The sequence below is a fragment of the Dendrobium catenatum genome, unplaced genomic scaffold, assembly GCF_001605985.2.
Source record: "Dendrobium catenatum unplaced genomic scaffold, ASM160598v2 fragScaff_scaffold_621, whole genome shotgun sequence".
NCBI lineage: Eukaryota > Viridiplantae > Streptophyta > Magnoliopsida > Asparagales > Orchidaceae > Dendrobium > Dendrobium catenatum.
This window is the reverse complement of record NW_021319083.1, coordinates 30,542,229-30,557,036: the sequence shown is the minus strand read 5'-3', so window position 1 is coordinate 30,557,036 and position 14,808 is coordinate 30,542,229. Positions and strand designations below refer to the sequence as shown.

General features: G+C 34.1%; 2 protein-coding genes across 2 annotated transcripts; both read left to right on the top strand.

Annotated features, from left to right (window-relative positions):
- Positions 1–219: 219 nt before the first annotated feature.
- On the top strand, positions 220–9,846 carry LOC110096397 (probable protein S-acyltransferase 7). The gene is made up of 5 exons (XM_028695064.1): positions 220–460; positions 4,451–4,633; positions 7,688–7,987; positions 8,449–8,682; positions 9,012–9,846. Exons 1-5 carry the CDS (start codon positions 347–349, stop codon positions 9,456–9,458), a joined length of 1,278 nt encoding a protein of 425 aa, XP_028550897.1. The 5' UTR covers positions 220–346; the 3' UTR covers positions 9,459–9,846.
- Positions 9,847–13,735: 3,889 nt separating this feature from the next.
- On the top strand, positions 13,736–14,480 carry LOC110096408 (protein DMP6-like). Its single transcript, XM_020822354.2, has one exon. The coding sequence runs from the start codon at positions 13,758–13,760 to the stop codon at positions 14,400–14,402; it is 645 nt and encodes a 214-aa protein (XP_020678013.1). The 5' UTR covers positions 13,736–13,757; the 3' UTR covers positions 14,403–14,480.
- The last annotated feature ends 328 nt before the right edge of the window (positions 14,481–14,808 follow it).

Below are 14,808 nucleotides of genomic sequence, written 5' to 3'. Positions count from 1 at the left end.
GCTTGTTTTCTGGCTCTTTTCTTCGTCGGATCTCCAGGAACAACTGTTATTCTCGTAGGCATTTATGAAATGAAGATCTCTTTCTACTCATTTTCCATACATTGAACATTTTGATTTTTTTTTTTGTGTGATCATTCATTCTTTAATTTTTCCACCACCTTCATTTTGTGACAGGCATTGTTTAGATAACTTTTTTTTTTTAATTATTAGTTATTGTGGTTTCTGGATTCGTGGATGCTTTGCGCCTCAAATCTTCTTTGTTTGTTCGAGGTGCATTTTTGGTTTTGAAGATCGAGATATCGTAACGTAACTGGCGGTCATTGTTGGAGGTGGAATTTCTGTGAGAATGCAGGGGAAATTGTTCGCGCCTCCTCTTCCACCAAAGCTATCTGATTCAAACCGGAGGAATGAAGCATCTGGGCAAATGAAGAGAGTATATCAAGTCTGGAAGGGCAACAATGTATGTTTCATTGAGTCACTTTTATGTTTTATATTGCAATAAAATTCCAACAAGGCACCAAAATATGATTGAAAATATTTTTTTGTAGTTTATTGATGACTTGTGGTAGTATGTTTGTCACTTTGGCTTATTTTGTTTACCTGATTTTCTCACGACTAAAAAAAAAGGAAAAGGACTGTTTGGGTGCTTTTAATGTTAAATCATCAAGTATACCCCCCTTTCCGTTTGAATTTTGTTGCTCATGAGAAATAAAGCCAATAGAATGTGGTCTATCTCTATCATCTTACATACACAAATAGATAAACTAAAGATTGAAATATTTGAAATTTTTATGAAAAAAACCTAATAAAGTAAAAAAAAAAAAACTTTTTAGTAGAAAAAGTTTTCAACTTACATTATTAGTATAAAAAGTTTTCAAGATAACATCCTTCCTCGTAATTGAAGAATGTGCCAAAACCACGCGCGGGGGCATTCTTAGATATCCAATGGGTCTTCTACGATGGCTCGTACAAATCTGTGTTTGTCGTAATACTTTAATATTCGTATGCAGAAGGTATGTTGGAAGCACGATCACTATTCATCAAGAAACTTGCAAGCTTCAATAACCTTACCCAACTCAGTGTTCAGGATTTGATTGAACCGAGACTCACTTTGTAATAATTTGATCTGGCTTTCTTTTCCCGTAACTCATATAGGAATCTATAAGCGACTCCTAATTATGTCATCATTACCATAAGGATCAGCCATTTCAACCTTGGATGATTGCGTCCTTACTGGTGTCTTGTACTTCAAAATCAGTGGCCACTGTCTTGAACCGACAACTTTCGTATATTCTTCAATATTCATCATACACATCAAATCATCTTGTGCATGGTGTATCTAGCTTCTCTTCTTGTAGGGACAGACATCTATACTCTCTGTAATATCATTGCCAATGATATGAATAATTGTCCTTGACTTCTGCATTCTTCATACTTTGTAGGGATATTAGATTTCCAAATTTTATCCATGATCATATCAATGCATCACTGATGGATAAGTCATTATATGTCCATTTATCCTTGAAGTTCATTTGCATTTTCCATTATTACATTCTTGCATATATTTCAATGTTTATGGGGACCATTGCAAATGCTTATATCTTTTGGCATTTATAAGGACCACAGTGTGTTTGTGAAATAATCGATGTCGAACTCAGGGAGATTTTCAGGTTTGTGATTTGTTCACCATTGTTATTCAAGAGGGAGATATTGCACTCGTTTGTTAGTCAATGATTGCCACCTATAAATATAGCATTTTCATGCAAAGGGTCTTTCACCACTGATGTGTATCAATCATCATTGATTATAGATGGATTAATGAATACTTTGGCATTGGTTACGAGCAAACCATGAATCATCATATTCATCAAGAGCTTGTTTAATGAATCAATACATTCATTGCAAGTAGCTTAGGGATGAGCTAGTTTCGATATTATGAATCAATCGGTATGGTCCAAAAGCTCATATTATGAGTTTATAATCAAACTAAGTTCCTCAGTTTATGAGCAAACTTTATTTGCAAACTTCTTACTTTGATGATTCAATATGCATGATAAGTTTAATATCATCACTTATCAATATCTTTATCCCAATTAAGATGATCTTTGCATACTAGAAATTATCATTCAAAAGTTCCATGTCAAAGTTTGGAATGGATTTACACATGGGTCTTTGTTTGTTTGCATGAGATTTGAATGACTCAAATCTTTCTTAGTTAGGATTTGCATTCAAACCAAAGTGATGATTCCATTAGGGAATTAACCCTTCAAGAAATTATTCATCTCAACATAATTCAATCCAATTTAGATTCATATTCAAGTTCATTTAAATTAGGATTCAAATCATCACACTCAATTAAGCTCAAGTTCATGTTATGTTCCGATTGAGTTCGAGTCCAAATGAAGTCCTCCATATATTCAATTAAAGTTCAGGCTTAATACGAGCCTCTTCTGTTCGAATCCTCTGTTGTTCTTTGAATTCAAATCATGTTGAGTTCAAGTTCAGGTCCATTTTGAGTTTGAGTTCACTTAAGTTATTTTCATTCAATCAAGTTCAAATTGAGTTCACAATTGATTCAAGTATTTCATGGTTCATTTTGTGTCCAAATACAAGTCCGATATCATTTTTTTTGTTCAAGTCCTCAGCATTTTCAAATGAAATTTCGTCAGCCTCCCGTTTAGGGGAAAAATCAAGAGGCAGCCTTCCCCTCGACGCTACATGAGCGCTTCAGGTAGGTGTCAAATGACACCGCGGTTGCATATATATATTATTTATATTTATTTATTTATCCCCGCCCACTACATGAGCGTTTAAGGGTTTTTTTTTAGTTTTTATTTGAAAGAGCATAGTTTCTTTCCCCCTCTGCACTACGTGAGAGTTTGGAGGTACTTATTTTTTGTCCCCTTTGTGCTACATGAGCACTCCGGGGATTACCCGCCTTGTTGCGAGCGCTGCACCAGTTTTCCTCCCTACTACACTACGTGAGCATGTAGAGGGTTTGCCGGCTTGTCGCAAGCCTCGAGAAAGGATATTTTTTTAGGTCGTCGCAAGCGCCGCACCGGTTTCCCTCCCTACTACGCTACGTGAGCGCGTAGGGGGTTTGCCGGCCCGTCGCAAGCCACGAGAGAAGGATTTTTGAGTCAAGAGTTAGACCTTTACGAGTGTGGCGGGGTGACGATGATAAAGAGCACAAAATTACTTTTCTTTTCTTTTTATCACTCTCTTTTCTCTCTTTTTTTTTGCAATAATAATACTAATAATTACATTATTAAAGATCGTATTAATATTGATATCATTACTAATACTAATGGCGATTACGGTAATAATCATATTAATATTAATGTTAATACCAATATTAATAATATCTAAAATAATGATAGTTAATTATTACTATAATTAATAATAATTATAGCAATAATCAACTAAAAATAACATCAACTAAGTAATAACAACATTTTGGATCAACTCCTTTTACCTATACCACAGTGCAGAGGTGTCGGGTATAGGGGTTTGACTCGGTTCGGGTATAGAAGGTAGGGGCAGTGTCGGGTTAGCTCTAGGGCTTCAATCCGGCTAGTAGAGAGGAGACTGACTGGGCAAGGATCAAGCAGCGCCAGGCATCGGGCTCAGGCTTCAAAGGCAGAAGGGGCTCGTGGGTTCTGTCTACTGTGGAGGTCGGTCGAGAGGTGGAAGGTTCGGTCCAGCGGCTACCTGGTGGCAGAATGGAGGTCACAGGTTGATCCTTGCCCAGTCTCAAACGGAGCTCTCATCTTCGTTTTATAGCCGCGAGAAGGCGTCGAAGCTCAAGGTTTTTGCACAGGATTAATGGGAAACGACTCAAACAGCACCGAATGAACAATGATTCAACGATACTTCAGCGGATTTTTTGGATTTCGGCGGGTACGAGGATTTTAACCGGGATTTTGGGGATTTGATTTAGCAGGTATTTTGAATGATTACCTTTTTTTTATTTCTTATGGATCTTATTCAGAGGTCAACAAAATAGGAACCATTATTACGTTTGTAATATTACCAAGACCGTTTCAAAAGCTCTTTCAAAGCTGGGAGCCAGTAGAGGTTGGTTGATTCTAAAAGAACGTAAATAACATAAGAAAAAACTATTTAACAAGAATGTTTCTTTTTGCCTTCTTTTTAGTTAGTTGTTTTTAATATATACTTTTATGTGGATTTCACTGCCTAGGTGTATTGTTTATTGTTTCTTAATCTACTTGAAGTGTTTTACATTCTTGCCATAAGAATGTAGAGGATAGTTTTTGTTTTGATCATAACATTCAGCTTGTTAACTTTGACTAATTTATAGCAATCTAGTGCAACTTGCTTCAGAAGATATCCAGTCTTGCAAATCATCTTGAATGTTAAGTGTCAATGTACTTGCCAGATATTCTTTATTAGAAGGGAACTAATTCAATTTCTCTAAAATATCTTGCAGAGATTTTTCCTTGGTGGAAGGCTCATATTTGGTCCTGATGTGAGGTCTATGGTATTGACAATATTTCTGATTATAGTTCCAGTGCTTCTCTTTGCAGTGTTTGTTTCACAGAGGCTGGTTAATGAATTCCAGCATCATCTTGGGGAACTCATAGTGGGTATACCAGTTGGCTTTGCATTCTATGTGAGCACATCTTCTATTTATTTGAATATTTAATCTTCTGAATTATTTCAATATACCTAGGTATGGCCTCTCAACTTTGAAGAAAATCTACCTTGTCATTATACTGATTATGGTGAGATAAGTTCGGAATTGAATCATTTAGATGATTGTTTTCTCTTTTTTTTTTTTCAACATAACATTAAATGTGTAAGATTGTTTTCTCTTTCTTTGAACAAGCTTATGCTTTATGAACTGCCATCTATAAATCGACCACATGGTATAGTGCCTGATTTTAAGATTTGCTTGGTGTAATTTCTTTGGATTAATATTCTTGCCATGAGAAGGCTCAACTAAGGACCCAAAGACAGCAACCTGGAAGGAGAAATGACCATAGCTAGTTGGTTGAAGATACGCTTGCATCTCCATTTTATAGCTTTAGAAGCACTTGCTTTCGACAATTTAATAAGAGTTTGGGGTCGTTCCTTTTGTCATTAGATTTTTTTTCATTGCGCTATTTCTGTGATTTGTTTGAAAGAACTCATTCATTTTAGCGGAAACTTGTAATGTCCATAATCTGCTTGAATAAAGTAATTTATTTAAGTTCAGGTGATTTTATACGTAGTGGAAGTAAAAATAGCAAACAAGAGAGAAGAAAAGCGTAGTAACACAAGATAATGGCTGTCTGGTGCTAAAGACAGAGAACAAGATATATATAGAATAGTTAAGACAAGAGAAACGAAATGCATAGACAGACTTTGATCATGATGGATGCATTAGAAATGAATATAATTTGACCTTGGTTAGAAATGAAGACATCTAAGAAGGATGAAAATGCTATTTTCTTAAATTAATAAGTGAGAGTTGTAAGGAATAATTATTTTGAACGACTATAATGAATAATATCGTTAAATGTAATAAAGATTAAACTAAAAGATGAAGCGGAGTTGGCTATGAAAAAGATGCATAAATGTTAGTTTGCAGATCCATATGAAATGTTTATTGAGTTATAAAGGATATTGTAGTGATTTGATTAACAATTATTATTATTATTATTATTATTATTATTATTATTATTTTATATAGAAATTTAACATTACGAATATAATGCAAATTGATTGAAGATGAATCAATTTGTTCTAAAACAAAAGAACAATTTAGATGTTTAAGATTGTACTAATTATGGAGGAATAAGACTAATTATGGAGGAATAAAATATATAAATCTTAAAATGAAGTTATATAAGAGAGTAATGAAATAGAAGTTTAGATATGGTTGGGTATTTTTGTTGAAGAACATGTGCATGTTTGTTTTTGTTAAGTTTCTTTTAGTGCATTTTGGGGATCCTAAATTTGAGTCATAGAAATAATTTCTAAGATTTTCATTTGAGTAGATATAAAACTAAATAAATTAGTGCAATTTTAGTAGTAAAAAATTTAGCGGTGGGATGATGACATTGGTTGATCAAGTCATTTAAAAAGACTACATGTTTTAGATTTCTCGGATCTATTGTTCAAAGTGATGGTGAAATAGATCGGTATATTATTAATAGAATTCAAGTTGGATGATTGAAGTGAAGGAATGCATTAGGTCCGTGGTATGATAGAAAAGTACCCCTCAAACTTAAGGAAAAATTTAATAAGATGGTGGTGAGACCTGCAATACTTTATAACACAAAATGTTTGCCATTAAAAGAGAAGTATAAAATAAACTTAGGTTTTGCAGAGATGGGGATGTTCAAGTGGATTAGTGGATTTACACTTAGAGGCAGAATGCGAAACAAATATATTCTTGAAAAGTTGGAGTAGCTCGAGTGGTTAATAAAATTAGAGAGAGTCGCCTTAGATGGTTTGGTCAAATAAAATGTAAGCCTTTCGATGACCCTGTTAAGAGAGTTAATGTATTAGAATTGACTTGTGTTTAAAAAGGTAGAGTTAGATCTAAAAAGATTTGGTTATAAAGTATTAAAAATTATATTTTTAAGAGAAAATAATCAAAATGGTCCTTTAACTCTTTATGAGGGATCAAAATGGTCCCCAACTCTTTTGAGAGACTAATTTGATTCCTTAACTCTTTAAAAGGGATAGTTTTGGTTCTAACATTATAATTTGAAGTTGATGGTGTTAAATCAAGGGTATTTTAGTCATTTTTAATTAAATTATTTATTAAATAAAATTTTCAAATAATAGTAATTTTTTTTTAAAAATATATATATTAAATATTTCCTTAATAAAAATTTTTACTAATAATTCTAGTTTTAATTTAGGATCATTATAGACAAGAATTATTGAGAATTTGACTCTTAACAAGACATACTGGAGAAAAAGGATTTATTTAGCTAACCCCACATAGTGGGATAAAGGCTTGTTGTTGTTGTTGTATAGACGAGAATTAGTATTAATTTTTTTATTAAAGAAATGTTTAATAATTTTTTTAAATGCTATTACTTGAAAATTATATTTAATAAATAATTTAATTAAATAATGACTAAAATACTCTTTGATTTAACACCCTAAACTCCAAAATTTGATGTTATGACCCAAAAAATCCCTTTTTAAAGAGTTGAGAGATCAAACTGATCCCTTAAAAGAGTTGGGGGTCATTTTGGTGCTTTTCTCTATTTTAATATATTTCAATTAGAATTTGATTTTTGATAGGACACAATAGTTAAAAAGGATTCATGTAGCCAATCTCATATACTGGTGTAAAGGCTCGTTCTTGTTACCATTGGTAAGATTGCATGCATCTACCCCTCTCTATAGATCTTGCATCTGTAGGAGCTCCACAAATCATGTATGCCTATTTAAAAATTTTTCTGTACTATATATCAAAAAATAAATAAATTAAAAAAAAAAGGTCTTTTATATGTTTGGATAGGATTTTTATTGATTTGAAGTTTTCAATCATCACTTTATTTCCACGTCAGTTTTCTTTTCGTTTAAAATTATGTAGCGCTAATTTCTCCCATAAAAGGATCACTAATGTAATCATATATTATTTCTAGAACTAGATTCAACGCTACATCAAATATTCTATTTTATTAGTTCATTAATGGTAATAGTGGATCGTCCATTGCAGGTTATTTTTCTCCTCTTCCTGACATCTGGCCGTGATCCGGGTATCATTCCTCGTAGTCCACATCCTCCAGAACCAGAAGATGATCAAGTTTCTAATTTGTCATGCACTGCAAGCCATGGTGGACTCTCAAGTGTACCTCCTTTTAAAGATGTTATTGTTAATGGCGTTCAAATCAGGGTCAAATATTGTCAAACCTGCATGCTCTATCGGCCTCCACGGTGTTCTCATTGCTCGATTTGCAATAATTGTATTGAGCGCTTTGATCATCACTGTCCTTGGGTGGGACAGTGTATTGGAAAGGTGAATTTTAGCCACTTTATATGTGATGCAAGTAGCTTATTAGGTGAATGAAAGCTTTTCTTAGCGTCTGAATGGTTATCTTCATTAATTACAGTAATTAGCTTCCATGATTCTTACCATCTAAATACATTTATAGTTTATATCTGGGATAATAGTAGTTTGAGGCTTTGGAAATTGTGTACTTTACTGTATACTGACATGAAATGGGAGCTTAGCAGATTAGTTCCCTAATCTGTATTCGGCCTATTTGTGTTCACTATATTCCACATATGCCAAACTTTGCCTTTTTCAAATGTTTACTGTACCGTTAGCAATTCCTTTCATGTACTCTGATGGTAGTGGACATTTCAATTACATTTATATTAATGAAATTAAGCTTAAATTACTAATGCAACCTAAGTGTTCTTGCTTTTAGTTTCAACTTACTAATCTATTCTGATTCAACTCTTATTTTTTTGCAGAGGAATTATCGCTTCTTCTTTATGTTTGTTTCTTCCACAACCCTCCTATGTTTCTATGTCCTTACTTTTTGCTGTGTTAGCCTTAAGAAGATCATGCTTACTTATGAGTGTAATTTGTGGGAGGCACTTATGAAGTCACCAGTCTCTGGCATTCTCGTAATATACACCTTTGTAGTTGCTTGGTTTGTTGGAGGGTTGACAAGCTTTCACATCTACTTGATCTGCACCAATCAGGTAACTTTCTTCTCTCAGAATGAAGAAAAATTCCAACACCCACAAAGTCAACACAGTTGCAACACTTGCTAATCTGACCAGTTATATAGACAATGAGTTCAGCTTATGAGGATTCTAATGGTGTTGAAATGTGTTGACTTAGGCTTTGTTTGGGACGGCTTTTTTATTGCTTCTTAAAATGATTTTCTAGTATAAAAAATAAAATTTTTATACTAGAAAGCCGCTTTAAGAAACAGTAAGCCCAAACGAAGCCTTAAGATGGTAAAAAAAGCATTTTTCTCAGAACTATCCCTTTCATGTCTTTTTTTTTTTTTTTCTTTTTTATACAGACCACTTACCAAAATTTTCGCTACCGCTATGATGGTAAGATGAATCCATACAATCGAGGTTGTACCCAAAACTTCAAGGAGGTTTTCTTCTCTCCAATCCCCACATCAAAAAATGATTTCCGAGCGAAGGTTCATGAGGATATAAATGTATTGTCTTCTTCCTTGCCCAAGAGTCCAGATATTGCTAAAAATAGCTTCGACTTGGAGATGGGTGGGAAACGAATGGCTGTGGGTGCTGAAGAATTTGATGATGTGCAGAGCCAGATTAGTAGCCTGGCTGTGTTGGAGAGATCTGGCACACAAACCCTGCGTGGAAGCTGGGGTAGCCACAAAGGTAACTGGGAAATAACACCGGATTTGGACGCTCTGACTGCCGAGTTTGCCATGGAAGATGGATTTACAGATACAGAGAAGTATGAAAAATCTGAAGAAAAGTTCTCTGACTGAACCTGAAAATTCTTGAATTGGCTTGAGAGAAAGTGGGCTATTTTGTAAGGCTCCTTTGCTTGGTAGTTTTTTCGTTCATGAGCAAATCTACAAATGTTTGTTCAAAAAGCTGGTTCTTTTTCTTGCCAATTTTGGTGACCGACTGGTCAATAAGGGTGAGGTATTTTCTTAAGAAAAGTGAACTGCACTGCAATTTGCTGCATATCAAATTTGCTCCAGATATGGCCACCTGGAGATGGTTTCTTAAATGTTTGCAAGGTCAAATTGTTGCAACTTCCATAGAAGTTGATGGCTTACTTATAAAGAATGTGTTTTTATTTTGGGTTAGTAGTCAGGAAGCTCCATAGCAGCAAGTTTTTCACCAAGCAGTTAATGTGCAATAATTCTATTTAGGGATGCCAGCTTTTGATAATCTGTTGGATTAACAAAAAAACTAGCAAATCTAAGTGTTTGCATGATCACAAACAACTTGGTGAGATTTAAATTTCGTTTGAGACGATTTTCTTACTGTTTTTCATAACAGTTTTCTAATATCAAAATTAAAATTTTATATAAAAATTTTACTTTAAGAAATAATAAGAAAGTCATAATATTTTAATGAAATTGAATAATGGTTATCTTTTACAATACCCTATGTTTTACAAAAAGTCAAGCTTAAATTTTCCTAATTTTTTTTTAAAATTTTTCCCATACATTGAAATTATCTTTATTTCAATCATTTTGATATATATAGGAGAATATAGAAATAATGAACACAAATTAATTTATGCATATAATTATTTTTTAAAATTTAATATTTTTAATTTTCCTATACTAATAAATGTTCAGTACATTATTTGAGGCCGTGGACTTAGAAAAATTAATTAAATTTTATTTTCAAATAGATATAACCCGAGCAGAAGAAGGAAAAATTATTACGTCCGGATAAAATACCGAGTGTACCGAGTGCGGTACCGAGCGCTTGAGTGATGTGGCGCTTTGTTATTAATCTCTGGATGCATTCGTTGTCTGAACACAATAATTACTCCAGAAGAAGGCTGAAGCGACGGGCTGGGAGCCTGGGAGCAAAGAAGAGTGATATCTCATATTTATGATATTGATATTATCTATTTTTATAAAAATTGCATATTTATATTATCTATTATATAGAAGATTTACCTCATATTTATGATAATTTTTTACTCCATTTATATTCATCATGCTACTTTGATAGTCTGATTTATCATAACACATTCTTACTCAAGAAGAGTGAATGAAATAAGAATTAAATGAGTAAAACTTATAAAATTTTATGTAGTAATTGCGCACTATTATGCATTGATCATTTACTAAAATGAGATTTAGTTTATTTATTCCTTCAGACTTACATGTGTACTGCTTATAAACTTTTCTTTTAAAGCTTCTCTCTTTTAAAACTAAAGGATAATAGGGTTCCGCTTTTAACTTCTGCACTTATTTAAAAGACTAGCATGCATATTGATTGTTTCTTGCTCTTGTATGTTAAATTATGTTTAAAATTGTTTATTCCATTGAGTGTTTACCTCATCAGTTGATATATTATAGGAAAGGGAAAGATGCTAGTGGGGCTTTAGATACATGATCGATTACAACTTATACATGGTTCTTTTTAGATGTATAATTTTGGGTGTAGATAAAAGACAAATATGTAAGCATGCAATAGTCGTAGTCAAAACGTATAGAGGTAAAGAGCATGGAGGCGTAGAACATGTTTACTTTGATATTGTTGAATTGTTGGAACAAAGGAATAAAGATGGTTTTAGTGAGTTAAGAAAGCTAGGTATATAATGTCTAATATCCAAGTTGACTTAATAGGTGAGCTAACCCAAGTAGGATAAGTGCACCATAGGCGAAGCTAGGTCTAATAAGTTTCTAGATACGTATATGGGAAGCAAGTGTATCATTATCATCATATTTAAAATATAATTAATCACGGAGGTTTATGCCCATGAGAAATACTCATCATCTGATCATTACACTCCAAAAGAGTCACAAGGGAGGACCATCCCTAAATAACATGGACAATTTTGAAGCCCACACATTGAGGGAAATCTTGTATGCGAATGTTGTCTTTTGACCCCACTTAATTGAAGGAATAACTCATCTACACACTTCTTAGTCGCAATACAAAATGGAATTTTAACCCTTTAAGCTTGGGATTTGCTCAATTTAAATAAGGTTTGAGGTATTGAATCATTAGTGATTAGTTTTTCACTAAACACTCATCCAACTTGCCTTAAACACTAACGATGCTTCCTAATAGCCTAAATAAGTTGCAGAGCCATAGAGGCTCTTTTTTAATGATTGCTATTATGTGGTAGCTCATTAGATGTTCTTTTATCCCACCACTAAGAGGTAGATTTTGGCAGACATGTGGTAGGGGATACCTCAACACTAGACAACATGCAGGAAAGGATCTCAATAGGTTCTATACCCAACATAAGTTTCTTAAAAAAAAAAATGGCAGGTTCGAAATCTCATCTCTATATGGGTTTCATTCAATTAGTCATATGACTCACTCGGGACATTATTCGTGTGCACTTAAGTTCTAGCATTCCCTAAGTTGATTCCAACCCTATTGTAAACATAACTTAATCTAGTTGCGCTCATCTACATTTATGGGTGAACATAAGTTAGGCTATGGTTTGACTAACTTAGTTGGCCATCTAATTAATTACGCTAGTCCCAAATGTTGACAAATAGTTAAAAAAAAAACTAGTTAGTAAAGCTCAGATCCTTTTGAATCCATACACTCATTTTATTTATAGTTATTAATTTAATTATTTTGACATCAAGTGAGAGGTAATTTATATTTATCTGTGAAATCTTATGATTTCTAAATATTATAATCCTCAAATATTTTTGTCTTCCATCTTATTCTATTTCATTTATATATAATTATTATCTACACCAAAACATATTCCTCAATATTTCATTTTTGTCTATCTAATGATCATTTGGAATTTATAATTTTATAATTTCTTCAACATAGAATTTTGTATAGTTAGTTCAAAGTAGATTGTAGTTTTATAATCCTCAAATATTTAACATATTTAGAATGAAAATTTTAATCCTCCAAGTCACAACTTCAATCTTATTCTATATATATATATATAGATATTCACAATCATGCTATCATATTTAATTTATATATCAGCCACAATATTTTGGATGATCTAAAATCATTTTTAATTAATTAGATTTGATTAATACCCATTATCTTGATTAATCCTGATATTTAATTTCTTTATACTGACGACCACCTTGTTATCAATTATAACGGCAGAATCTTAACATTTCAATTATTTGATCGATTTTAATGGCTAAATCTTCCATTAATTCAAAATATTGTTCAAGATTCATTTACTTAATTTCTTAATTTGATGCAATCATTTGAGTAAATCATTGCACATATGCAATCAATGCTTCTTCGCCTCCTTCCTTCCACGATGTTGTTCCTATCGGTAGGGGTGTTAATTTCGGATCATGGGTTGGGTTCGGATCGAACCCCAAACTGACCCGACACTTTTTGGGGTCAACCCGAACCCGACCCATTTTTTAAAAACGGGTTGGTTTTTCGGACCTGAATTCAACCTGTTTTTGGTCCGGGTCAACCCGACATGATCCAAATGACCCGTTTCCAATAAAAAAATGCTAATTTTTTGATAAAAAATGGGTCAATTTCGGGTCAAAGGGTTAACCCGAACCAAACCCAATTTTTGAAACGGGTCGAAATGTTGAACCCAAACCCGACCAATTTTGGGTTTGAGTTGACTCGAACCCGAATTTTTTTTGATCGGATTCAAGTCGAATTTTCGGGTCATGTCAAATATTGACATCCCTACCTATCGGATCGAAAGTCACAACAGGTGCTCGTCTCAAAGTAACTTTATGTCTCCACTTTCGTGTGTTTCTTGGGATGAATTATTATTATTATTATTTTCTAAATGCAGATAAAATATTCTTTGAGAGGGTAAGATTATGTAATTAATCTTTTTAATTAAATAAAATTATAATTTTGAGGGCATCCCCATCTCTTACGGCTATTCCACCCTAACAAATAATAAATATTTCCCTGTGTGGCAAACTGTCTCTTCTACACATCAGAAAACCGCACAGCCTTCTTATTTTTCCTTGCAAGTAATACATTCATCCCATTCTTTCCTTCCACGCGGACCCATTAAAGATTTAAAGTCTCCTCTCCTCTCCACTTCCCTCCCATGTCTCCATACTCAAACTACTTGTTATAAACCAACCAAAGTAAGAGAGAATCAGACAAACATGGCGAGTAGCACCAAAGACGCAGAATCCCAGCAACCCCTCCTACCGGAAAAACAGCCCCTTTGTCGCCGCCATAGCACCGTGAACCCGCCGGACGATGAACTATCCCCGGCGCAAAAAGCCATATCCCAAACCTTTCAAAGCACAGCCAACCTTGCCAAGCTCCTCCCCACCGGCACTCTTCTCACCTTCCAAGTTCTCGCCCCTCTCTTCACAAACGCCGGCGACTGCTTCCCCATCAACCGCATCATGACCTCCTGCCTCGTCTTCCTATGCGCCCTCTCCTGCTTCATCCTTTCCTTCACCGACAGCTTCCGCGACGCCGGCGGCATTGTTCGATATGGCTTTGCAACCTTCAAAGGCATGTGGGTCATTGATGGCACTGCGCAGCTGCCGGTTGATGAGGCGGAGCAGTACAAGATTAAGTTTATTGACTTCGTGCATGGCTTCATGTCGGTGTTGGTGTTTGCAGCGGTGGCTTTGCTTGATAGAAATGTTGTATCTTGTTTTTATCCGGTTTTGTCGGAGGAGATGGAGCAGTTGATTGCGAGTTTGCCGGTGGCGATGGGGGTGGTGGGGAGCGGCTTCTTCGTTGCTTTTCCGACCACAAGACATGGGATTGGATTTCCTCTATCTGCTACTTGAATCTTTTCAATTCCATCGTCTTCTTCTTATTGTCATGACTTCTTTATTTACGAATTTCGTTGTAAATTTGTCATTTGCTTTTTCATTGAAGAACCGATCCAAATCTGACTTGCAAGTTAAGGAAGAATTTTGTCCACTGGTTTTGAATCGATCAATTATAGGCTTTGTTTGGGCTTGCTTTTTTAACTGTTTTTAAAAGTAAATTTTTAGTATAAAAAAGTGTTTAGAAAGCTCAACAAAGCTATAATCACTTGCACGAAACAGCGCTAAGGCTGGCTTTTGCTTATCAAATAATGCTAAGATTTATGTTTTAATTATTTGCTTGTTGCATAAAAAATTAGCAATTGAATGTTAGAAGATTTATTTCCTTAATGGACTGATTCAGCTATTTATTATAAATTTAAGA

Excerpts from the sequence above, each read along its gene's own strand:
- LOC110096397 (XM_028695064.1), top strand. The coding sequence starts at position 347 with ATGCAGGGGAAATTGTTCGCGCCTCCTCTTCCACCAAAGCTATCTGAT. Across the intron at positions 461-4,450 it reads AAGTCTGGAAGGGCAACAAT|AGATTTTTCCTTGGTGGAAG; the intron begins GTATGTTTCATT and ends AATATCTTGCAG. Across the intron at positions 8,683-9,011 it reads ACTTGATCTGCACCAATCAG|ACCACTTACCAAAATTTTCG; the intron begins GTAACTTTCTTC and ends TTTTTTATACAG.
- LOC110096408 (XM_020822354.2), top strand. The coding sequence starts at position 13,758 with ATGGCGAGTAGCACCAAAGACGCAGAATCCCAGCAACCCCTCCTACCG.